Source organism: Scardinius erythrophthalmus, assembly GCF_964197995.2.
Source record: "Scardinius erythrophthalmus genome assembly, chromosome: 22".
NCBI lineage: Eukaryota > Metazoa > Chordata > Actinopteri > Cypriniformes > Leuciscidae > Scardinius > Scardinius erythrophthalmus.
The window spans coordinates 16,783,850-16,811,110 of record NC_138242.1 but is presented as its reverse complement, the minus strand read 5'-3'; the positions used below and the strand labels follow the sequence as shown (position 1 = coordinate 16,811,110).

Below are 27,261 nucleotides of genomic sequence, written 5' to 3'. Positions count from 1 at the left end.
GATATTGAACATTGAAATGATTTATAAGTGAGCTATAATGAGTCCATAACCAAATTAAAAGTTTAAATCTTCTCATGTGAATAAAAACCAAGAGTTTGTAATAGTGCGGTCAAATTGATTAATCGCGATTAATCACATCTAACATAAAGGTTTTTGTTTTTATATAATAATGTGTACGTACACACACACACACACACACACACACATACATAAACACAATTATTTTATAACAAAAACTTTTATGTTAGATTAATCGATTTGACAGTTAGTAAACAGAATGCAAAAAGAATCAGACACACAGGTAGTCAATAAGACACATTTTTATATCCATGTTATTTCAAGTAATTACCAGCTAATTGCTCTATATGATCACTGAAGTGTGTTTTTAATGAAATCACATTAGTTATTGTATTTAAAGATTTACAAAAAGGGGGTACATTAGGATAAACAGAAAAAATAAATAAGTAATATCAAAATATAGAAATAAAAAATAAAATAAAAAAACATTTAAATGTTTATAGCTTTTGTTTATAGGTATTATTAACTAAAAACAAACGCGTTCCCTCATATTTACATAATTACATCTTGCATTTAAATGTCTCTTTTTATATTGTTAAGAAAAAAAACGATGGCTGGGGTAAACACAGTTGAGAATTCAATTACAGGTTACAAAATTAGGAAAATATCATAAAAATGTCACAGTGAGACAGTTTTAATGCATTTAAACGTGTCTCGAGCCCCACATAAACACAGATGTGATGATGAATGAAGCGACGTCACAAGGAGCCAATCAGCTTCCGCCTTACAATGTTCACTGAACGTGAACAACACTCAACTATTATCAACATCTGCTGACGTGACACGAAGCAAATACCGACGACGCTCACGTGACTTCAGAACTCGGTAAAGAAGCTTTAAAAATAAGATTCACTTCTACACAACTTTGCTCAGCCGTGTGTTTTGCAGCCGTGATTGAGCCGGGCGGAACACAGCGAGTCTTCGCGGAGTCGATACAGGAACCAGTGTGCGCTTGCGTCAGCCTCGCGATTCACTGTATTTGAATGACTTAAACCTTAAACCTCTTCAGTGACTCAGAAGCATCAATCTAGAGCTTTTTGACTGAAATGCAACAACTAGTTTTTCCACTTTGCCGTGTTTTGTTGGAAGCGCACGCTTTTTATAGTAACATAAAATATTTTAATCGACTAGGAAGTTTGTCAGCACAAAGCTTTATTTATTATTGAAACATCCCAGGCTGGTTCGTAGGGAGAATAGCGTCATTATTAGTTCAGGATCTGAGCTGAGGGTGGGATCAGCTGATGATAAGTTACACGTGTTACAGTGCAAGGGTCTTACTTTACTCTCCTCTACCTCAAGAGCTGGACTATCACTATCTCCAGTCTGATATGAGAGGTGCACAGGACTGAAGAGGAACAAGCCACCCCTCTCATATCGTTTTATTTTTATTTTATTGTTTACTCCGCCAATTTCACTTGCACGAAATATGTCCTGCCTGTTCCTTGGAGTACTAAGGAGGTGAGTATCTTTTAATCATTACTAATCTCTTTAAAACAAGGTAATAATATTGTTATAATTATAATAATAATAATACTACAGTATATAGGGGTAATATTGCATATTACCTTGTTTTTATAGTAGTTGATCAGAAAGCTACAAAAAATAAATAAAGGTATGGGTATACTTTTAATGATTTTCTGCAGTCTCAAAATATTAAGTATACTGTATCACACCCTTCTCTTTCCTGGGTAAACATCCTTGTTTTATAGTTTCTTTTGAGGGTAGATACTTAAACCTGAACTGAACCTGAACATTTGTTAACACCTTGTACAGTTGCAGTGTCAACTCCCCTGTTTTATTTGAGTCTACTAAACTGCAACAGCCTGTTAAAATGCAGAACAATCTTTGATAGAGATATGTAGAAATACAGAGTCAATTATAATAATCCAAAATCATGGAGTCTGTTATTGCCAAATACTGACATTTGACACATATTACATCTCACTATGTAATAGTGTACTATGCACATCTCAAACTAGAGTTATTGAGTGTGTCACGTACAGGAATGCTGAAACATAACCTAAGTCACGTATAACTGGCTTTTTTCTTTTGAGTTTAGAGACTCAATGTGTATAAAGTCTGAAAAACAGGTTATGAATGAGCAAGTGTACCATCACCTTTGACCAAGGTCATAGCAAGAATTTGTGAGTCATATGTACAATTGTAATATTTAGAGATCAATCAAATCTCTTTTAAAGCCAAAATAATGTTAAACAAAAGTTTTCTTAATCCCCTTTTATTGCGTCTGTATCTACTCTGCCAATCTCTCAACAGAATGAGTGATTACATCAGCACAGGACTTCAAGTAAATATGCTCAGTGTGAAAGTCTATATAGCCAAACTTTACCCTGCAGATGCATGATACAGGAACTGATTGTTAATGACGTACGTGTGTGTGTTTTGAGTGAAAAATCTTGTTTAACAGGTTATTTTGCATTGAAACGCCTTTGGGGTGTAGGCTAGCCGTGATGCATGCATATGGTTTAGAAAGAAAGCACCATTTTGGCCCATTTTACTATTGCTCACATGTCTGACATTAGTACGTGTGTTATGTGTTCATGAATGAACATGGTGTGCTTGTATAGGGCCTTACCCTGTTTAACCAGACTCTGAGGGGAGGGGAGGGGAGTGAATGCCAAGGAGGCCGTCTGATTGGTCGGTTCACATGGGGGTGTGTGTAACTGCCTATGATAATTAATGGCGTAAAGCTGAGTGGTTTGATGAAAGTGAGGAAACAAGGGGTCAAAATTGTGACTTTAATTACATGCAGGCATTTTTTAAATATAGCCTTAAGTACTATGCAAGGTATGTATGTAAGTGCATTGTATCAAATGGTTAGTTTAAATGTTAGTAGTACATAGTAGTTAAAGACACTTCATATAAAGTGGGTCCAAAAAAATCAGAATTGCAAGTTATAAAGTCTGAATTGTGAAATATAAACACGCAATTGAAAGATTGAAAGAGAATATGATCCTCTTCTGCCCCATTTTCTGCCTGTTGTCTGTTTCTTTTCATTTTATCCAATTTACATTTATGCATTTGGTAGATGCATTGACATTCAAGGTATGCTTTTTATCAGTTTGTGTGTTCCTTGGGAACCAAAGACATTAACTTAATAATGTAAATTAAAAGCATAGTAAATTATTTGTAAATGATTTATTTTTTTAAATCTATTTTAGACACTGATAAAACATATTTTCCCCCAAAAGGACTAATTAAAATCTGAACTGGACTGGGTCAGCAAAAATAGTAATAATAAATAAATAAATGGTTGAGCCTTGCAAACTTTTGACTAGTTGTGCAGATTCCAAAGGACACCACTAATTAGTATTGCAGCTTCTAAATCACTTATCTTTCAGTTTCGGTCAAAGATCTGTGTTAAAGTACATCCAGCAGTTATGATCCAATATTCATATTGCTGAGATACTGTCAGCTCAAATTAATGTTGTTCAGTCATTAATTAAAAAATGTCATGGATTCCATAATCATTTTTTATACATTATCTACAGTCTTTAAAGGTGCTCTAAGTGATGTCACACGTTTTTTTAGGCCAACATTTTTTTTTTTGTCACATACAGCAAACATCTCCTCACTCTCCGCTAGCTGCCTGTCCCCTGAACGCACTGTAAAAAAACGCTGTCTCTGTAGACAGCCCAGGCTCCACAAACGGCAACAAAAACAAACTGGCCCAGCCTGGACCACGAAACATAACAAACAGTGTTGCAGTCAATAACCGACAAGAATGATTTGGGGGTGGGGGTTAGTGCGCGTGCACATGAAGGGGTGTGTGTGGAGTGGAGGAGAGAGAAGCATGAAGAGGGAAGTTAGAGGAGAGATGTCCGAGATGACAACTAACGTCTTGGATTTTGATATGGCCGACACACGACTAAAGAGACGACGTTCCAATGAACAAATAGCAAAGAAGAGGGAAAAGGAACGCGCGAAGTCCCGAATTTACATTTGAAAAAGTTCATGACAGTTTCAGGAAGCATGGAAGGGAGGGGGAGGGGACGAGATAAGGAGGAGGGAGGGTCAAGCTAGCCGTTTTGTTTGACCATACTTCGAATGTCAACAAGAAGTGACGTCACCCAACATCGCTTAGAGCACCTTTAACTTAGACTTTATATTGAGTTGGGTTTAGAAATGTTCCACCTGAATCTGGAGGATAGGCCTAGGCTTTTTTAAATTAGCCACCTTATTTTTAGCATAAGAGCACTCACCTTTTTGACTTGAAAATGCAAGTCTTCCAGTTATTTTTGCTGTACAAACAGTCCATTATTCTGCTTCAAATTGCATAGTAATCATAAACACAAGTTTGTCACACAAATAGTTTTCACATTTACTGCATTCGTTATTATTGAAAAGGCTCTTCTTGCGTTTGAACGGAGAATTCACACAAAATGATATAAAAATGCCCATCTTGGTGAGTATTCTAGTAAACATAGTTGGTTATGTCTTAAGTGAATGTAAACAGTCGAGAAAGACAATGCATTGTACAGTATCAGTATAATGGATGTGTGCATTCGTCTGAAAGTCACAGCAGTCTAATATTCCTGCTGCTGTCTGTGTTTGTTATGTTAATCAATTAACCAAAGACAAAGAAATAAATCAATCACTGCTCTTGACTGAATAACTTTTTAACTTTAAGTATTAATCTATATTTCATTGATACAGCGAAGATTATGCAGCGTTATTTTACATTTGATATATTGTAAAATATATAGTGCAGTAATGTTGGGAATAGTGAATGGACAATTTCAGATACAGACTGTCATCAATGTTTTGACCAAAACAGTTGAGTGAATGATTCAAATGACTCACAAAAGACCGTCACTTGTCGCCACCCACTGGCATATTGATATAACTTACAGAAATTGCTCAATAATTCCCACCACTAATGCACAAACAGTCCTTCTGGTACATGCAAACACAGACAAGCGGTGTGATACAAACGGTGATAAGTCATTGTTGTTGGATTGTATATCAACACTCTTAACTGGTCATAATAATTTTCTTTATTGTGTGTGTGTGTGCTTGTTAAATGTGTAAAACTAACCAAGAATGAAGTGTTTTGTAGGTTGATCCATGCTTATGCCATTAATCTTTAATTTGATGTACTAATGTTTGCATGTGTCCATGTAGGCGAAATGCCATCAGTACAGCTTCAGTGGGAGCGCGGTCTCTCGCCTCCATCCCCTCTCTGCCCTCGTCTGTGGCTGAGTTTGTGTCTGGAGCAGTGGCTGAGTGTAAACCTGCTAAAGTGCACGTGGTCACAGGCACACCAAATGAGACAGCAGACATCCTGGCCAACCTGGAGAAAGAGGGCATTGTAAAGAAACTCAGCAAATATGAAAACTGGTAAGTTGTTTTTTTTGCTGATCATATTGTAAGTATTTTAAAGTGCACCTATTATGCATTTTCCAAGATATTACATATGTGGTTTCAATAGCCAGATGCATTTACACTGGTCCAGTTTCGTCTCAGACCACCACCTGATCCTTTTTTTTAACTATTTCAGGCACTGTGAGAAAAGAGGTAATGATGCAATGTATATTATGAGAACATTAAAAAGTGTTTTTTTTTTTCACCTTGAATGCTTGTAAACCTATTGTTGGAGACCTCCAAAATAAAACGAAGAACCTTTATAATAGCATAATAGGGGCACTTTAAGAAATATTGATGATAATATGAATGGTCTGACATAACCCTGATTTAAATTTCCACTAATTCATAATCATTTCTGTGTGCAGCTGGCTGGCACGTACTGACCCTAAAGATGTGGCTCGCGTGGAGAGTAAGACAGTGATCGTCACAAAGGTCCAAAGGGACACTATCCCCATCCCCACCGGAGGTGCCAAGTCCCAACTGGGCAGCTGGATGAGTGAGGGAGACTTCCAGAAGGCCAGAGAGGACCGCTTTCCTGGCTGCATGGCAGGTGTGTGTTACTCAAATCACTGATCAGTTGCTGAAACCTGTCAAATAGTTCATCCAGCCACCAGAAAAAAATAAAAGTTGTGGAAAATATGGCTTAAAAAAATAACAGAATTATTTTATTGACTTTGAATATATAATTATTATTAATAAATAATATTATAAAATGTATTGATAAGTAAAGACAAGAATCAATGAAAACATGCAATAATAATGACACCGCTGTGATCCAAGCATCTGAATCAGCTCTTTAAAATACTAAAAGTGCACTCGTCTATATTGTGTGCCTGGATATATGCCCGGTTATAATGCTCTTCTCCATTATTTGATCATTATGATGAATTACTGCTGCCATGATCAATGGTAAATGTACACAAACCAGAGCTCTCTTAAATCAAATTGTGTTTTTGTTGCGGCACCTGCCTTTCATGGACAGCAATAGTACAGTGTAAATAAATATTATATATAATAATCTTGACAAGTATAGAAAGGAGGCATGTTTGCGGTTTAAATTCGTACAATTAAAATTTCATACACAGAATCCCATCAGTAGAGCTTCATTCGTATTTAACCTGGAATGTTCCTTTAAAATCCAAATAATACACATGATCATGTAGGATTGGCTGGGAGGAAACTGTAAAAGTCTGAATATTTCTTACTTTCTATCCCTCTGTAGGACGCACTATGTATGTCATCCCCTTCAGTATGGGCCCTGTGAACTCTTCTCTTGCTAAGTTTGGTGTTCAGGTGACAGATTCTCCATATGTGGTGGCTAGCATGGGCATCATGACACGCATGGGGATGCCTGTGCTGGAGAAACTAGCAGAGGGGGCGGAGTTTGTGCGCTGCCAGCACTCTGTGGGTCGACCTTTACCACTCAAAGGTACCTTAACTGCTTTAATTTAATATGTGAATATGATTCAATCCATCAAATGAAACTCTAAAGTTCCCCTTTTTTTCAAATGACCCATTTCGTCCTTTTTTTTTGCATTTTCTGAACAAACCAGTATTATTATCAATTTAATGTATCCCTGTGGATTAAAAGTATAAGGCCTGGTTTCACAGACAGGGTTTAGATTAAGCCAGCATTAGGCCTTAGTTCAATTAGGACATTTAAGTAGCAATACAATGACATATTTTAAGGTATGTCAGTGCAAGTTGCTTTCACTGAAAACAGCTCAAACGTGCATTTTAGTCTGGAACTAGCCTAAGCCTTGTCTGTGAAACCAGGGGGTAAAAAAAAGCTTACTTCCCCCAAACTTGTGAATGGTAATGTATATATATTTTTCTTATCTATATCTCTTTCTCTGTTCTTCCCGCACAGCTCCTTTAGTTAACAGCTGGCCTTGTAACCCAGAGAAGGTGTTGATCTCACATCTCCCAGACACCAGGCAGATCTTATCCTTCGGCAGCGGTTACGGTGGAAACTCGCTCCTTGGAAAGAAGTGCTTTGCTCTTCGTATCGCGTCACGCATTGCCAAAGATGAAGGCTGGTTGGCTGAACACATGCTGGTATGGGACATCAGACAAAATCCTGGCTCTTGCTTGCGAGTTTACAACAATACATCTTACTGTTGTACTACTCTCCTAGCTGGAGTATTCATTTATAAAACATGATGTTGATACTCGTCCCTGTTTCTCTTCCCTCCAGATTCTGGGTATCACAAATCCTCAGGGTGTAAAACGGTACATTGCAGCTGCGTTCCCGAGCGCTTGTGGCAAAACTAACTTGGCCATGATGAAACCATCACTGCCAGGCTGGAAGGTGGAGTGTGTGGGCGATGACATCGCCTGGATGAAATTTGACAGTCAGGGTGAGAATTATGACTTGTCCTAGACAGAATATGCAATATATTGACACAAGTGTGGGTTTATGGACAGCCAGTAAATGATACCATAACTCTTATTTTAGCATGTTTATTGGGCAGCAAAGAGTGAACTAATTAAAATAGAAATAATTGCATGGCACAGCCAACACTTTATAAATAACAGTTGCTCAGGAACAGGTTTGCTGTAGTGTATTAATGTATGACGTGAGGAATCTGTTGAGGAGAATACTGTTGTTTATGATTATAAATAGATGTTTTCAATACAAATGGTGGTGCATTTTGACTCTCTTCACCAGGTAAACTCAGAGCTATTAATCCAGAGAATGGTTTCTTTGGAGTTGCCCCCGGGACATCCCTAAAGACCAACCCTCATGCCATGTCAACCATCTCCAGTAACACAGTGTTCACTAACGTAGGAGAGACCAGCGATGGGGGGGTTTGGTGGGAGGGTCTGGATCCACCAGCACCTGGAATCAAACTCACAGACTGGCATGGAAAATCTTGGAAATATGGTAAGATCATTGATTAGTAAAGTCATTTTGACAAAATATTTAAAAATCCCTAACCACTTAACTGTCACCCCCTTTTTTGAGCATATAAACTTGTTGTATTTCATGAATGCTTTGGAATAGACCTAAGGTTGGTCTCTTTTTAAAGAAGACTCATCAGATTATATAGCATTTCAAAAAATGAAAAAGTAAAAAGGTTTAAATTTAATATAAAACAAATGTACTGTACTAAAATTTTTGTATTTAATACAAAACATATATATATATTACAAAACAATTTATGCTATGAAATCAAAGCCACGTATCTAACCAAGTTGTGTTCCAAATTTGAAGTTGATATCATACAAATTGAAGTTACCATGAGATTTTGTTTAGGCTCTGTAGCAAAAATAACCACTGTGTGTCACCTACATTTAATTTATTTATTCGTTCTCCTGTCACAAATTAATAAAAGTCTGTGATCACTTCTATCACAAAACAATCACCAAATAAGGAATGTTGAGTCTTAGACCTTTCAAGCGATATGAGTTTTGTCAAGATTAGAAGAGTTTTGATTATAAAATAGTGCAGAAAAATGTGTAATATGAAACCTAATATAAAGCTAATATAATATCATCACCCACTAGGGGGGAGGAGCCAGCTAAAATAAATTTAAGTACTGTTTCCAAAAAGAATGCAATGTCTGATTTCAAAATGGTTTTCACAGGATGAGGGTGTAAGCTTTCAAATGATACCTGATTGATGATTAATAAAATATGTGATAGGGAAAAAGGCAATAAAAAAAGAGTGCCAATCGTCCCACTGACAGTTAAGAGAAACATTCATTAATATATAAATTTAATTTATAAATAAAATTATGAATTACTACTACCTGCTACGAGTAATTCTACTTCCTGCTTAGCTACTGTTCGGAAGCTCTTGCTTACTGCTCCGCACTTTGCTCTATAGCAAATCAGCACCGTGCTAAATCCACATAGCTTGGCATGAACGTTAAAACTAGAGACTTTTGTGACTGTAAGATTGCTACAAAAAAGTGGTTTTCCTATCCGACCAGCCTCCCACTGCCATCAGCTTACATTCCGGTGAAGGGAAAACACAGCTGCCTACATCCAAAAGGATAAGAAAGAAAATGCCTCTTCTAGAATCTACTTGCTGCATAAACTGCCACAGACTTTTACAAAGGATTGCAGTTCTTGAAACAAAGTTACTTATGGGACTACCAAACCAGACGGAACACACAACAGAGCTTCGTCATAGACGTCCCCAGCATACAACCGGTGAATCCCATGAATCTAGTGCTCCTCGACAAGCCATACTGAGTGTAGAGAAACAAGCCGATCAACACACTAATCGATGGCACAAACAGGGAACGAGACCCAAAGGCACTCGAGACATCAGATTGTCACGGGCATCACATATTGCCGCAGTAGCATCCTCTACCCCAGATATGGCAATGACAAGGATTGCAATCACTGGTTTCCTACCACCGCCTATACATCTTGAGAACAGATTTGAAGTATTAATGAATTTAGATGAGGAATCTCCAAACGAAATGAATGTGATCGAACAAAGAGCGAAATTCGAACAAATCGGTTTTCACGGTTGCTCGGGCTTAAAGGGTTAGTTCACCCAAAAATTAAAATTCTGTCAGTAATTACTCACCCTCATGTTGTTCCAACCGCGTAAGACCTTCGTTCATCTTCGGAACACAAATTAAGATATTTTTGATGAAATCTGAGCCATGTTTCACTCCTCCAGAGGCTGCTATGTGACCGAAACTTGCTGGCCCAGAAAAGTTATTAAAGAGATCGTTAATATAGTCCAAGTGACTCCAGTCGCTCAATCTTAAGTATATCAAGCGACGAGAATACTTTTTGTGCGCAAAAACAAACAAAAATAACGACTTTATTCCACTATTCATTTCCTTCTCTCTGGGCCTCGTAGTGTTTATGCGCAGCGCGTCCGTGTTACACGTCACCACGTAGGCTCACTATTGGCCGACGCCGGTCATGTGTGTGTTGCGTGATGACGTGCAACACAGACGCGCAGCGCAAAAACACTACGAGGCCCAGAGAGAAGGAAATGAAAAGTGGAATAAAGTCGTTATTTTTGTTTGTTTTTGCGCACAAAAAGTATTCTCGTCGCATGATAAACTTAATGTAGTGCCACTGTAGTAACTTGGACTATTTTAACGATGTTTTAATAACTATTCTGGGCCGGTGAGTTTCGGTCACACTGGAAGCCTATGGAGGAGTCAAAATTCTGTCAGATTTCATCAAAAATATCTTAATTTGTGTTCCGAAGATGAACGAAAGACTTACATGGTTGGAACAACATGAGGGTGAGTAATTACTGACAGAATTTTCATTTTTGGGTGAACTAACCCTTTAATACATGGCTGCAAAAAAACTGCAATATAAAACGAGTAAACTTCATTGACAACTTCAATCTTTTCTGGAGTCAGAGACAACTGTTCAAACAGGATGACCTCCACCCAAACAAACTTGGTGCAAGAGGGCCAAAGGACAACATTAACTTCTCCCTCCATCACCCTTCAGCAGTGTGTGCCAATCCACTCAACATGAATGTCACACACACACCTGGACAGAGTATTAATGACCACAGGACTTCACTTCAGCACCTGAATGGACATGTGGTTGACATCTCAGACAAGGACAAGGATAACACCGTGCAGCCACAACAACCTCTGCTCACGGACACAATCTCAGCTGAGCCCTGCCCACAGAGCTCACCGCAGACAGACTGTGACCGATTAGAACTGCTCGAAGTTTCAACACCCAAGGATGACTTTCTGGAAAACAGCCAGGAAAATGAGGACAACATATCACAGCCTCCGGTAACAAGCCCCCAGATATCAACCAAAAAGGTGCGACCACCAAAGCCTGCGGGCCCAGCTCGCCCTCCCCCTCCTCCTGTGAGAGCTCTTCGGTCTCTGCCACAACGCGAGGGCCCACACCCTCCTCCATCTGATCTAGCTTAACCAAAAACAACTGACACCAGCTCTCAGTGAAATGTGTCAGGTCCCCGCTATGTTAACAGTAACTTAACATCTACTGTATAAAGACAGCCTTCATGCTTTCAATGTGGAACTAGGCAAAGCTAGACAGACTTTCTTCTCAAATATTATAAACAGGAAAATAAACAACATACGCACTCTTTTTGCTACTGTAGAAAGTCTAACAAACTCCTCAAGCCAGATTCCCAGTGAAATGCTCTCAGACAGCAAGTGCAGTGAGTTTGCTTCTTTCTTCTCTGAGAAAATCAATAATATCAGAAAGGCGATCAGCATATCCTCGTGTGGCACTGAGGTCAGACAGATCAGACCACATCTGCAGAAAGTTACTATGACTGATTTTGAAGAAATTAGTGGTAAAATTTTGGAAGAAAAAGTACAGCACCTTAAAATAGTCCTTACTAAATTCCTCACTTCTCTATGGGACTTTTCCAAAGTTCCTTAAAACTGCAGTTGTCAAGCCCCTCCTGAAAAAGAGCAATCTGGATAGCAACATATTGAGCAATTACAGACCAATCTCTAATCTTCCTTTCATTGGTAAGATCATTGAAAAAGTTGTCTTCAATCAGCTGAACAAATTCTTAATCTTAAATGGATACTTCGACAATTTTCTTTTTTGTGATCAACTTTTTATTGTCTTTAGAAGTAACATCCATTCAAACAAACAGACAGGGAAAGGGGAGCAACAGACATATTATCCATAATTTGACAATATGAAAGAGTAAAGAAAAAAAAAAAAAAAAAAGAGAAAAAAAACAAAACAAAAAAAAACACCTTATAAAGTCATTCCTTTATATAGTCCAATATGTTGGAAGAAAAACATTGCCATGCATCAATGGTACTAGGTTTAGCCTTGTTAATTCGTGCTGTTGTACATTCACAAGTCACTATTTTATGTAAACTATGAATCCAATATGTTTTTGCACACATGTGCGGAGTAAAACAGTTTTGTATTATTGTCTTCTTTGCAGCTGTAAACCCAGAAAACAGCATTCTCTTTTGCAATGAACTTATAAAGAGATCAGAATCATCGTTGAGAAGACATAAACCTGGATTAGACAGATAATTAATTTGTAGTAAAGAGGACAAAACCAAGTTTACATTAGTCCATAGGTTGACAACAATTGAACACTCCCAAAACATATGAAGAAAAGTACCTGATGATAAAGTGTTACAGATATGGCAGTTATAAGCTGATTGCAGTTTCATTTTGAACCTCTTATAAGGAGTTATGTAAGCCCTATGGATGATTTTGAAATGAATAAGACGATGAGCCAAATTTTTAGAAGTTAAGATTAGATTAGACCACACCCTCTCCCAGTCGACAGATAAATTAAAATCAGATAATTCACGATTCCAGATAGATTTAACAGAAAGAGGCTTAGCAATGTGACCATTAAGTTTACCATATATTAAAGAAACAGAAGGCCGACCAGAGGATGGTGCGATCCAATCCCACATAGGATGAGAGGAAATGGGGGATGCCCAGGGAACTCCATATGCCTTGAGGGCTGAGCGTAACTGAAAGAAGACAAAATATGAGGATGCTGGTAAACAGAACTTTGTTCTTAGTTCTTGAAGCGTGCAGAGCCCCTGGTTATCATATAAGTCGCCGCATGTGTTTATGCCCAGTGAAGACCAAGAAGGCTGGACAAATGGCCGATTTCCACATAAAAAATTAAAATTGTGCCATAAGGGTGTGGCATTACAAAATTTGAAAGGTCCTCCCATCAGCCTTTCAACCCTTTTCCAGACTCTAATAGAATTGTCCACCACTGGGCCAAAATTATACTTATTCTTATTTCCTGTACCAGCAAATAGAATGTCTTGAAGCCTATGTGGTTTAACTTTGTCAGCTTCAATTTCTCTCCATGAAACTTTGGATTGAGGGTCAACCCAGATATGAAGAGCCTTAAGCTGGAATGACCAATAATATAACTCAAAATTTGGCACAGCCAATCCTCCTGACAGTATAGGATGCTGCAATGTGGCAAGTTTTATTCTAGGTCGCTTCCCATTCCAGATAAACTGGGAGAGTATGGAATTGATCTCCTTAAAATAACCTGAAGGGGGGGAAAGTGGCAGCATAGAAAAAAGAAAATTAAGCCGGGGTAACAAGTTCATTTTGACTGTGGAAATTCGGCCTTGAAGAGAGACTTTAAGATTATTCCATCTTTGAGTATCACTCTTGATCTTTCTTAGCATGTTATTAAAATTGTCCCTGGCAATCTTGTGGATGTTTTTATATACAGTAATACCCAAATAGATGAAAGAGTCTTTAATAGGGATGAATGAGGGGATAGGATACTTAATCTTATCATTGTTAATTGGCATTAAAGCAGATTTGGACCAGTTTATCTTATAGCCTGATAAACTACTAAAGCGATCAAATTCCTTAATTATACCGGTTATTGACATATCAAAGTGATCTAAATATAAAATAACGTCATCAGCATATAATGAAATAATATGATTATGGTCGTGAATTTTAATCGGTGTTACTTCTGATTTCCTAATGGCTTGTGCTAGTGGTTCAAGGGATAAACAGAACAATAAGGGGGAAAGTGGACATCCCTGCCTAGTTCCTCGCTGTAGTGGGAACGGGGGGGAGATAATATTACCAGTTAGAACTGATGCCTCGGGTGAGTGGTAAAGTGTCTTAATCATAGAGATGTAATGTTCACCAAAACCAAAACATTGTAGAACTGCCCACATATAGTTCCACTCCAGCCTGTCAAAGGCCTTTTCTGCGTCAAGGGAAAAGACCGCACACGGACTAGGATGAGCGTCTGCAAAATCAAGAACATGAAAGAGTCGACGCATATTATCGGATGCATGACGCCCCTTAATAAAACCGGTTTGGTCCTCTTTAATTAAACTACGAATTACTTTCTCCATACGACATGCCAGGACTTTAGCATAAACTTTTAAATCGCATGGGATGAGTGATATTGGTCTATAGTTGGAGCAATCTAGCGGATCTTTACCCTTTTTAAGAAGCAATGATATCAATGATGTTTTTTGGTCCCTATGAAATGCCCCATGCTCAATTGCAAAATTAAACGAATCAAGCATGAGAGTCCCAACCAGATCCCATATTTCTAAGTACAATTCAGGTGGGAGGCCATCTAGGCCTGGTGACTTGCCCTTTTGAAGGCTTTTTAATGATTCATGGAGCTCCTCCAAATTTAACGGGGCCTCCAATAAGTCTTTATCCATCTTTGGGATTCGAGGCAGAAACAATTTACCTAGATACTCTTTGCAGATAAACTCATCATATTCGGTTTCGGCTTTGTATAATTTTGCGTAAAAATCTTGAAATATATCATTAATTATCAAAGGATTCGTGGTGATCTGCTCATCCGAAGATTTTATTGCACTGATAAATGCCTTAGACTCGCATTCCCTCAACCTGAGGGCCAATAAATGGCTAGGTCTCTCTGATTCAAAATAATATTTTTGCCTAGTTCTGTGTAAAATAAACTCTGCCTTTGATTGGGAAAGTAGATCATATTCCTCTTTTAAAGAAGACAATCGTGTAGCTTGTTGATCAGAAAAATGTTGTTTTTGTAAATTTTGTAATATTTGGATCTTATTTTCTAATTGTGTAAACTTTTTCGTTTTTGCTTTGGCAAGAGTAGAAGAGAAGGATATACAGAATCCTCGTATAGCACATTTAGTTGTTTCCCACAATATTTGAGGGTCTACATCGCAAGATCTATTAATTACGAGAAATTCCTTTATATAATCTTTTAGTGAATTAATGAACATCTGATTATTTAGTATTGATGTGTTAAACCGCCATCTAGGGGCCTTGGTCTTAATGTTGGAAAGGTGAACATTACATAACACTGCAGAGTGATCAGACAATAAAATTGGTAATATAAAGATGGAAGAGTTAGATGAAATTAGAGATGGGCTGAGAAATATGTAATCTATCCTAGAGAAAGTCTTATGTCGGTTAGAAAAAAAAGTGAAGTCCTTAGATGTAGTATTCTGAATTCTCCAAAGATCGATTATATTAAGTTCGGTAATAAATTTATTCAATAACTTAGAAGACGGGTTAGCTGCTGTATCAGGGTGAGATTTATCTAATGCAGGATTTAAAACAGCATTAAAATCACCACCCACCACTAAAGAGCAATCAGTCTGCCCAAGCAATGTATTGGAGATATTTGCGAAAAATTTACCGTCTGCCTCATTCGGGCAGTAAATGGAGGCCAATATTAACCTATCATTATGTATTTTGCAACGGATAAAGACAAATCTACCTTCAGCATCATTCCCAGTTTGTTCAATAGTGAAATGTAGCTTTCTATCGACTAAGATAAGCACCCCCTTAGATTTATTAAGAGCACAAGAGAAGGCTGCCAATTTATAATACTTGTTTTGAAACCGTGTCACATCCTCTCGTTTTAAATGAGTCTCTTGTATCAGGGCACAGGAAATCGATTTACAGTGCAAATATTCTAATATACGGGTACGTTTAATAGGAGAATTTAGGCCATTCACATTTAGTGATAAGATATTCAGAACATGCATTGTATGTTAAAAATACAAATAAGATTGTGTCTAAGTGAAGAGAAACCAAAGCAATACAATACTGTAAGTGACATGTAAACGTTAGCACATATCCTAGATACCAATCCTCTGGATGCATAATCCTTTTAGAAGAAAAACAAAATAAATAAAAGTAAAAGTATTGGCGTCTGTTGAAGGGAATGAAAAAAAAACAGGAAAAAGGGACGACAAACAACTATATACAGGGGTGCAAACAGCGCGCTTTTCGGCGCCTCTCGCTTTTTTCACGTCAGTTTGGGTGACTTCGTGTGAATCGTGCAGAATATGTGCGCAAGCGTGAACCACTAGTGTTTCTGTCTCACTCTGGATCTGCCACTGCATCACATTTCTCCCTGCGTGGCGTGGAGTGTCCGTTTTTATGTCGGCTCTCATGTTAACTGGTTAGAGCTTGTGTTAGAGCCGTTAGAGCACAATGCCTGCGTGACACACACACTTCACAAGCCGCGCCGAAACCGCGTGCTAGAAATAGAACCGCAACCGACGCCTATTTTTCACGCGACACGCACAAGTGTTGGAAGTTTTCAGACAAAATAGAAGGCGCAAATACATATTAATAAATTACATTTTGATGCTTGAAAGTCTCTCAGTTTTGACAAATGCATATATAATTGTAATTTAAAAAATAGGCCTAATTATCGATTTTCAAATATTGCCCCTGTCAATAGGCCTACAGAACGAAATATTCTGTAGCCTATTTTGCCGCCAATACTGCCGACGTTGTCTTTGCTGTATCAGGCTATAGGCCTATATATTATGTTTAACATACAAATGTAGATGGTCTGTCGGCGCACAGAGCCACGCAGTTACAGACAGCACGTGAAGTTCGTGAACACCGAATTCCCTTTTCTTTCTGATCTATTTGTGTTTGAACAGACATGTGCACGAAAAAATAAGCCAGTGTCCGTCTCAACGAGTTTCCCCGTAAACGCAGTCAAAATAAAACGTGTCATACGCTGATTTCACGCAGCCGTTATTTTGAAATCGAAAGCGAGGCTCCGGTGGGAAGAAAACCGGAAGTGTCGCCTTTAATCACAGGAGAGTCGTGAATGCGATGGCGTATTGTTGTGTTTAATGATGTTGTGTCAATTCTAAAACTGTACATACATTTCTTTCATACTTTAGACTATATATAGTGAAATTCATTTATAAATAAAATATTTTTTTTATATAATTCAGAAAGTAAAAAAAGAAGCAGGAATTAACTATATACATATCCTATATTGGATATTAACATCCAAAAGTGTAAATCGCGGCAGCAGCTTCAGGTTGGCAGTCCAAAGGCATTGTTGTTTATCTTTACTTCCGGGGTTTTTCCCACCGGAGCCTCGCTTTCGATTTCAAAATGGCGGCTGCGTGAAATCAGCGTATTACCGGTATTAGATATACATTCGTCTTAAAGGGACAGCACCCAATATACCTGCAGCTGTTTGTGTCACCAAAGTTAATCAAACAACAAAAGAGAAAGAAAAATCACGTTTTGTCAAAAGATAAACTGTATTAATACTTAATACAGTTAATTTACCTGAAAAACATAAAGCACTGCTTTATTTTTCGTGTATTTGTGTTTTATTGTATTTATATTTGTATTTTGTTTATTAGTTTCTATGCAGATGCACTAGGCCCTACACAATTACCCCAATCATCCTAGAATTATTAATTCTTTACAAAAAGAGCTATTCAAATCATCAGGTGAAATTGTTTTCAGGAAGTAGCAGTAAAGCAAGAAGAAGAAGTGCAAGATAGTTTTTCTAAATTTCATTTGACTCTACTGTGCCTATAGGGGTGGGTTGGGGATGGTGGCAATGTAGTATCTGGATATTTGCCGCGGGACGGGGGCTTCGATTAACTCTCTCTTTTTTGACCATACATGTGTTTGCACCCCTGTATATACAAAAACCAAAACAGACCGCACATTACCGAGAATGTAGGTCTGCATGAACAACGGAAACAAATGTTGATACGTGACCGATCCACTTCAACGCAAGACATAACCCCAAAAGGCCCACAGAGCCAAAAACGTAGTAAACGAACCTGCTGCTCTCCATTAGCCCGAAGGAGAGAGAGAAAAAACGAACATTTTTGCTACATTGCTGCTTACAAGTTAACGGACAAGCGTACAGTATAGGGAGGAAAAGATTCCAACAAATCAACAAGTGTCCATGGCCACCTTGTTATCGTCTTCTACGGGGCAGATAGTATCACCACGCACCTCGTCGTTAGGTTGTCCTTGTTGAGCTGAAGAGGCGGCGACGGTGGCCGATGCATACCTGTCGCTTTTTAGAGCTGCAGAATAAGTCTTCTTCTGTGACAATGAGCTGACAAAATCCTCCGCTTTTTGAGGAGAATCGAACATCATCTGCTCACCCTTGTGCCGTAATTTAATCGCCGCCGGATAGATGAGGAAGGGCTGGAGACCGAGTGCAGTCATCTTCTTCAAGACTGGATTAAAGCTCTTTCTCTTGGTAGTTGTGGCTGGGCTAAAGTCGGGAAAAAATAATAGCGTGACATTGTCCTGCGTATATTTCACCGGATACGCCTGCCGAGCACCCTTCAGGATCAACGACCTGTCATGCCATCTTAGTGCGCGGAAGATGAGAGTACGCGGCTGATCGGAGTTTTTCCTTCCGTCATACACGCGATGAGCACGGTCAATCTCGATGTCGCGGCCTTTCAGTGAAGGGATCCACTTTGAAAGATTAACTCTAAGGAAGCCAGCTGCATCATGGCCTTCCGCCCCCTCTGGCAACCCCACCAGTCGTACATTATTCCTCCGGTTCCTGTCTTCCATGTCCGTCATTTTTTCGGTAAATTGTTCCAGCTGATTTCTTAAGTTTGTGACTGATCTCCTATCCTCACGTGCAGCTGCCTGAACAGAATCGACCCGGTCACGTGTCTGTTTCTCCGTGTTAGCTAACTTTTCAACTTCTGCTTTTAGCTCTTTAACTGAATCGTTGGTCATTTGTATATCCAGATGTAGGTCACGGAGTGCTGGGGTCAATACAGAGTCTATCGCTTCTCTTACTGTCGAAGTCACAACCGAATCCAGATGACTTTGTTGCTCTTTGAGCGCTAGCTTGATACCATTAGCGATAGCAGTATCGAGATCCTCTCTGGAGATGGCGGAATCTTTGAATTTCTTCTTTATTGGCGATTGCTCAACCTCTCTTTTACGACTGTCTTTAACTGCTGTAGTACTCATAGTGGGCTAGATAGATAGTGGTTCAAAATTTACTTACAGGATTATACAATATTTGGCAAAGTGAGCAGAGCAAAGGACTATGCGTGCATTGCTGCCGAGGGGTCACGTGATCCTCCAAGATACTTCGACAATTTTCAATCTGGTTTCCGACCGCACCACAGCACAGAGGCAGCACTCATAAAGATAATAAACGATATTCGTTTGAATACTGATACAGGCAAAACATCAATTCTGGTACTACTCGACCTCAGTGTTTCATTTGACACTGTCGATCATAACATACTTCTTGACGGGCTGGAAAACTAGGCTTAAAACTCAGGCTTTCTGGGATAGTCCTAAAATGGTTCAGGTCATACTGAGATGGGAGAGGTTATTATGTGAGTATAGGAGACCATAAGTCTGAGTGGACATCCATGACATGCGGAGTCCCTCAAGGCTCAATTCTTGCGCCACTCCTGTTCAACCTGTATATGCTCCCACTGAGCCAAATAATGAAAAAGCACCAAATTGCTTACCACAGCTATTCAGACGACACACAGCTCTATTTAGCCCTATCGCCTAACGATTACAGCCCCATTGACTCCTTGTACCAATGTATTGATGAAGTGAACAATTGGATGTGCCAAAACTTTCTTCAGTTAAAAAAAGACAAAACTGAAGTCATTGCGTTTGGAAACAAAGATGAAGTTCCCTTTCAAGGGAACTCGCGTTGCGTCGAGTTTGACGCTATGGGAACGCTTTGCGTGATGATGTCTTGAAGCACATGTAAAATCAGTCCAATGGCGTGGCGGAGCGTCAGATGCGGGTGACGTCACGTACCAGGAAACTATAAAGCCTGCTTGAAAACAGAGAGCGACAGCTTCTGTGTCTTCAGTAGCGCTTTATGTGAAATCTGTCTCTGTCTATTTATTGTTGTCTGTCACATTATGCAATCCAGCGATCAGTTCAGAATGTGTGTGCATCCCTGCCCGCGTTTTTATTATGGGTAGGGACACTCACGTTCTGTGTATTGTTTGTTTGGGAGAGGAGCATGCCCAGTCAGCACTCGAGGGTGCTGGCTTGTGTGCATTGTGAGGCGCTGTCCATGCGCTCGCTCCGATCCCGGCTGAGTTTCTTCCGGGAAGCTCGCGCTCCCCAGGGCTCGGGTCCCGCTGCTGCCGAGGCACGGCAGCGATCTCAGTCCTGGGGTTCGCAAATGGATCTATCAGCGGGGTCTGAGACGGGCTCTGCCTTATCTCAGCCCTTGCCTGATAGACCCGGTGTTTCTCATCAGGGTGCGGAAGCACGCGCGGCGGTTTCTTCCCCCCTGATGGTTACACAAACACTGCAATTGTCCAGTTCTGAGGAACTGGATGTTGTTAATGTTGAAGAATTGCTGGATGTAGTGACAAGAGCAGTCGATAGACTATGTATTGTGTGGCAATCTTATAAACAGGACGTTCGTTCGTTCAAATAAATAAATAAATAAATAATAAACTTGACGAACGCTTCCTGCCCTCACGTGCACAATCACAACGCCGAAATCTGCCGTTTTTCCCCGATCTCCATACTGAGGTGTTGAGATCGTGGGAGAAACCAGTGTCATATAGAGTGTTTAATTCCAAATATATCTGATTATTCCTCTATTTTCTGGTTAAAGAGACATGGTTATGAGGAGATGCCAAAGATGGGAGAGACGCTCGCGAGCTATCTCTCTCTAGCAACAGCATCGTCCCTAAGTGTTTCGGCATTGCCTAAATAAGCCCCTCAGAGTGACATAAAAAATAAAAAATATATCTCTGGTGGGCAAGGCTTATTCCGCGTGTGTTTATACACGATGTCTTTGCCATTTATGCTAACCCTGCCACTTTGTGTGTTTCGGGGCGCAGTGGTCTCCGGCGAGCACATATCTCAGGGTCCACCCGGAAACGTAGTGGTCCTGGGATGCTTGCCCCCTCCGAGGAGGGTCCTAGAGCAGTCAGTTCAGTCGTTCCCTGCCGGTTCGCCATACAGGGCACTGAATTGGTCGCTCGAGTAACATCTACACCAGTCTTGAGAGGCTGGTTCTCTTAGTAAATTTTTTGTCCTGATGCTCGAGGGCTCAGGACAATGAGGGTAGTCCCCCCCCCCCCGAAGTGCAGCGGTCAACACCTCTTTTCACGGTGCCCGTCTCTCTTCGGTACCCTTAGGGGACCGTTCTGCCAACCCTGCCACCTCTGGTGTTTCAGGGCGCAGCGGTCTCCGGCGAGCACATATCTCAAGGTCCACCCGGAAACGTAGTGGCCTCGGGATGCCCGCCCCCTCTGAGGAGGGTGCTAGAGCAGTCTGTTTGGTCGTTCCCTGCCGGTGCGCCGTTACAGGGCGACGAACCGACTGCTCAACAGCAGGAGAAAAATACGGTGCCGTCTCTCTTCGGTGCCCTCAGGGGAGCGTTCTGCCAACCCTGCCGCCTCCGGTGTTACAGGGCGCAGCGGTCTCCGGCGAGCACATATCTCAAGGTCCACCTGGAAACGTAGTGGCCTCGGGATGCCCGCCCCCTCTGAGGAGGGTGCTAGAGCAGTCTGTTTGGTCGTTCCCTGCCGGTGCGCCGTTACTCTCGAGACTGGTACCTCTAGTAGAATCTTTGACAGCGTGGAAGCTACTGTCAAATGTTTCTCGTTGGGTCCTGCAGACCGTGGAAAAAGGGTATTAGATACAATTCTGTAACGCCCACCGCGGTTTATGGGGATCCTGCCCACAATGGTGGGCCCCGAGCAGGTTCTGGTTATGGAACAGGAAGTAAATACTCTGTTAGAGAAAGGGGCCATAGAATATGTACCTCCCTCCAACAGGGAAACCGGGTTTTACAGCCGGTACTTCATAGTTCCAAAGTAGGACGGGGGATTGCGTCCCATTTTAGGTCTTCGAGTTGTCATGCAGCTCAAGTTCAAAATGTTAACATTGAGACAATCGTGCCACAGATTAGTCCGAGGACTGGTTTGTCACGATAGACCTCAAGGACGCATATTTCCATCCGTCCGTGCCATTGGAAGTTCCTGAGGTTTGCTTTCGGGGGCAAAGCATACCAATATCGAGTTCTTCCATTCGGCCTGGCTTTATCACCCCGCACTTTCACCAAATGCGTGGATGCAGCTCTGGCGCCTCTGCGCCTCCGGGGTATTCGCATCACGAACTACATCGACGATTGGTTGATTTTAGCTCAGTCGCATTAGATGGCGGTTCAACATCGAGACGTTGTTCTCGCCCATATGAAAGAGTTGGGGTTACGGCTGAACGGCAAGAAGAGTGTGCTTCTCTATTTTTGAGGACCACTTTTTTAGGCGTGGTTTGGGATTCAGTGTCGATGCAGGCGCGCCTGTCATCGCCACGCTTCGATCCTGGCAGCTGTGAGAAGTGTAAAGCTAGGTCAGCTACTCACTGTCAAACAGTTCCAGAGACTGTTGGGTCTCATGGCAGCAGCTTCCAACGGGATACCTTTTTGGACTGCTGTACATGAGGCCCCTGCAGTGGTGGCTCAGGACCAGAGGGTTTTTCCCCGAGGGGCAACCCATTTCGCACAATCAAGGTCACGCGGTGATGCCTACGTGCCTTGGTTATGTGGAAGAAACCTTGGTTCCTGTCCCAGGGCCCAGTGCTGGGAGCTCCTTGTCGTCGCAAACTGCTAACGACGGATGCTTCCCTCACGGGTTGGGGAGCGATCCTGAGGGTCGCTCATCTCAAGGTCTGTGGGAAGACCATCATCGTTCCTGGCATTCTATAGCCTAGAGATGTTAGCTGTCTTCCGGGCTCTGAGGAGCTTTATCACAGGTCTCAGGGGACACCATGTGTAGTACATACGGACAACACGTCGGTAGTCGCCTATATCAACCACCAAGGGGGTTTGCGCTCGCGCCCGTTATGCAACTTGGCACGCCGTATCCTCTTGTGGTCCCAGGGAAAGCTGCTGTCTCTCAGGGCAGCGTACATCCCCGGGGTCCAGAATATAGGAGCAGACACTCTGTCGAGACAGGGGCTGAGGCCCGGGGAATGGAGGCTCCACCCCGAGGTGGTGGAGCTGATATGGAGGGAGTTTGGCAAGCACAAGTGGATCTGTTTGCGTCTCGAGAGACGTCTCACTGTCCACTTTGGTTCTCCCTCACGCATCCAGCTCCTCTGGGACTGGATGCTATGGTGCAGACGTGGCCGAGGCTACGTCTGTACGCTTTTCCCCCAGTTGCTCTGCTCCCGGGAGTTCTGGAAAGAGTTCGCAGGGACCGGGCTTGCCTGCTTCTGATAGCCCCGCACTGGCCGGGCAGAGTATGGTTTCCCGACCTCGTGTCTCTCCTCGACGGGCCTCCCCTGGAGCTACCCGTCAGGAGGGATCTTCTGTCCCAAGCGGAGGGCTCGATATTTCACCCCCGACCAGAACTGTGGAACCTGTGGGCTTGGCCTCTGAGGGGGCCCAGCGCATAGTGTCAGGTCTCTCAACTGAGGTTGTTGAGACCATTCTACAGTCCAGAGCTCCCTCCACGAGGAAACTTTATGCCCTGAAGTGGAGACTATTCACTTCTTGGTGTAGTGACTGTCGGTTGGACCCAGTTAACTGCCCACTTGGTACAGTGCTGGAGTTCCTGCAAGAACGGTTCACTGCAGGTCTAACCCCGTCCACTTTAAAGGTTTATGTGGCGGCCATAGGTGCTTACCACATGCTTTTGGGTGGAATCTCTGTGGGGAAAGACCCCTTGGTATCTCGTTTCCTTCGTGGCACTTGAGGCTGAGGCCTGCAGTTTGCTCTAGGGTCCCTCCATGGGGTTTGTCCTTTGCGCTGCAAGGCCTTTCCCTGGCCCCTTTTGAGCCTATTGAGGAGGCTCCAGAGAAGTTCTTGACACTGAAAGCTCTGTTCCTTCTAACTATTTTCTGCAGGCCTTCTGTCCTCTTCCTTTTCACGGACCAGGAAAGAACTATTTGCTTTGCCCAGTTCGGGCGTTAGACGCTATGTCCACAGAGCTGCCCTGTGGCTTAAAACTACCAATTATTTGGGTGTTTCGGGTCCCCTAACAAGGGATATCCAGTGTCTAAGCAAAGGATGAGCAAGTGGGTGGTTAGGCCATTTCGCTTGCTTATGAAGCAGCCGGACAGCCTTCTCCTATGGCTGTCCGGTCGCACTCTACTAGGAGTATGGCGGCCTCCAAGGCCCTTATATCAGGAGTTTCCTTACAGGACGTTTGTGATGCGGCAGGCTGGTCCTCACCGCACACATTCGTCAGGTTCTACTCTCTGGATTTGGACTCTACTCCAGGGTCTCATGTTCTGTCTTCCTAGTGCTGCTCACTTGATTTCACACAGGACAGACATTCGTAGCTATGGTGGCGTTGGTATAGACGTTCCCATAGCGTCAAACTCGACGCAACGCGAGTTCCCTTGAAAGGGAACGCCTCGGTTACGACTGTAACCTCGGTTCCCTGAAGAGGGAACGAGCGTTGCGTCACCTTGCCATATCTCCTTCATGCCTGTCAGCGGCTACTTCAGACTTTTTACGAAGCTGTCGCTCTCTGTTTTCAAGCAGGCTTTATAGTTTCCTGGTACGTGACGTCACCCGCATCTGACGCTCCGCCACGCCATTGGACTGATTTTACATGTGCTTCAAGACATCATCACGCAAAGCGTTCCCATAGCGTCAAACTCGACGCAACGCTCGTTCCCTCTTCAGGGAACCGAGGTTACAGTCGTAACCGAGGCGTTCTCAAGGTGAATGCATACCTTCACTCTAGGGGTCAAACAAGTAAAAATCAAGTCAGGAATCTCGGTGTGACACTAGAGTCAGACCTTCGTTTCAGTAGTCATGTCAAAGCAATAACTAAATCAGCATAGTATCATCTCAAAAATATTGCAAGAATAAGATGCTTTGTTTCCAGACAAGACTTAGAGAAACTTGTGCATGCTTTCATCACCAGCAGGGTGGATTATTGCAGATATGCTCACTGAATATAAACCCAACAGATCAATCAGATCATTAGGATCACATCAGCTCAAAACACATCTGTTTAGCTGTGCATTTACTGAATGAGTACTGTGCCACTGTGCGTCCGACTGATTACACTGTATTTTATTTCTGCATCCTCCTTTTGATTCTAAACTCAAATGGCACCGAAAATTGGATAAGAGACAAACATAAATTACTTAATTGGAGAAATTGAGAGATGAGAGATTGCTTTTATTTTGTGAATATTTTTATTCCTTTCCATGTAAAGCACTTTGAATTGCCATAGTGTATGAAATGTGCTATATAAATAAACTTGCATTGCCTAATTAAAAAAAAACAACAACTTATATTTGATTATTATAAAAATACAACTTTTAATTTGTATAGCTCTTTTTCTGTTTCACAGGTGATTCTACACTGTGTGCTCACCCGAACTCCAGGTTTTGTGCCCCTGCTGGCCAGTGCCCTATCATAGACCCACGCTGGGAGAGTGATGAGGGCGTCCCAATTGATGCTATTGTATTTGGTGGCAGAAGACCAGAAGGTGGGTGTCACTGAATCAAAACTTTTATACCAAGATATTGTTATACTACATACATGTATATATTTGATATACATTATATCTCAAAATGTACCTGTCTATTTTCCCAGGTGTGCCTTTGGTGTACGAGTCCTTTAACTGGCGTCATGGCGTGTTTGTGGGTGCAGCCATGAGATCTGAATCCACAGCTGCTGCTGAACATAAAGGTACAAACTTTCATTTCTCCATAGTTGGTAACACAAACGTGTACACTACAGTCTAAGCACTTTGTGACAAACTGAACAAAAACCTAATATTGCTATTTTTCATAAATGACAATATATATGGCTAATTTTCCTCAGGTAAAGTAATCATGCATGACCCCTTCGCAATGCGTCCTTTCTTCGGCTACAACTTTGGTGACTATCTGACCCACTGGTTGAGTATGGAGACGCGCAAGGGCCCGACCCAGCTCCCTAAGATCTTCCACGTCAACTGGTTCCGGAAAGATCAGAAGACCGGCTCTTTCCTGTGGCCAGGATTTGGAGAGAACGCCCGTGTACTCGAGTGGATCTTCAAACGTTGCAGCCGTACCAGTGAAGACGAGGCTGCCACCAAGAGCATTGTGGGATGGATTCCACAAAACGGTGCCATAAACACAGAAGGCCTGGGTGGGAATATTGATATGGGTGCCCTCTTTGACCTGCCCAAACCCTTCTGGCAGAAGGAAACTCAGGAGCTTCGGACCTACTTCACCCAGCAGGTTGGCGCTGATCTTCCGGCACAAGTGGAAGGAGAGCTGAAGGCGCTGGAAGAGAGAGTGAGGAATTGAACAGACACTACCTGATTAAATGACCTGTGCCTGATGTAGATTACCAATTGATGTTGAGGAGATGTGAGGAATAGGATGGGTTGAGGTGGAGGTAACTGTTTTAATGTGACTGACTGTTGCACTGCAGTGGACACTGCATCTGAGATACACAAAACCAAAAAGCATCAGTGCCTTATTTTATCTTACAGTAGAAGCTAAAAACTCTATTTACTGTTTACACGCTATCTACCAAAGTGCCATTTTAGATTATCTTCGTTCAAACAAGGTGACATGATGAATTTAAACCACAACATCTTAAAAATGTATAGTTTATGAGTACACTACCGATTAGTCATTTTAAGCCGAAATATCAGACATGCCTTCAAGGAAAGCACCAATAGCATCATTGGTTACCTAATGAAAAGCGAATTTTTATTTCCAAAGAATTTTACTTTTATTCGTGTAATATGATTGATGTGATTCAGCATGAGCTGGGGTTGAAGGATCTGGACCAAAGAGTACCAACGAGTCTCAGTCTTTGAATGGTGTATGTTTTTACCTGAGCTGACTGAATAAATACAACTCTAAAACAAACTTTATGTGCATCAGTCGGTTTTCTTATATCATAACAGTTGCAATAAACTGTCTTTCATTAACTATAAACAAAAATGGAATGATATTGTGTAAGTGTAAGTGTTTTATACTTCACACAATATGCCATAAATCTCACATGTAGAGTGTCCGTTCTATTTTGAAGAATATTGACATTGTCACATAAGATTCATTGGGAATGTGAATTTTACAAAAGTCTGACAAGAAATAAGTCAT

General features: G+C 41.4%; 1 protein-coding gene across 2 annotated transcripts; it reads left to right on the top strand.

Annotated features, from left to right (window-relative positions):
• The first annotated feature begins 772 nt into the window (after nt 1-772).
• On the top strand, nt 773-27,261 carry pck2 (phosphoenolpyruvate carboxykinase 2 (mitochondrial)). 2 transcript variants are annotated; one of them, XM_081353480.1, is made up of 11 exons: nt 773-903; nt 1,378-1,536; nt 5,221-5,436; nt 5,829-6,013; nt 6,686-6,892; nt 7,334-7,521; nt 7,661-7,823; nt 8,135-8,350; nt 25,509-25,646; nt 25,754-25,849; nt 25,985-27,261. In XM_081353480.1, exons 2-11 carry the CDS (start codon nt 1,505-1,507, stop codon nt 26,452-26,454), a joined length of 1,911 nt encoding a protein of 636 aa, XP_081209606.1. In that variant the 5' UTR covers nt 773-903; nt 1,378-1,504; the 3' UTR covers nt 26,455-27,261. The 2 variants fall into 2 exon arrangements, with proteins under 2 accessions (XP_081209606.1, XP_081209605.1); XM_081353479.1 differs by having other exon boundaries at nt 773-1,536.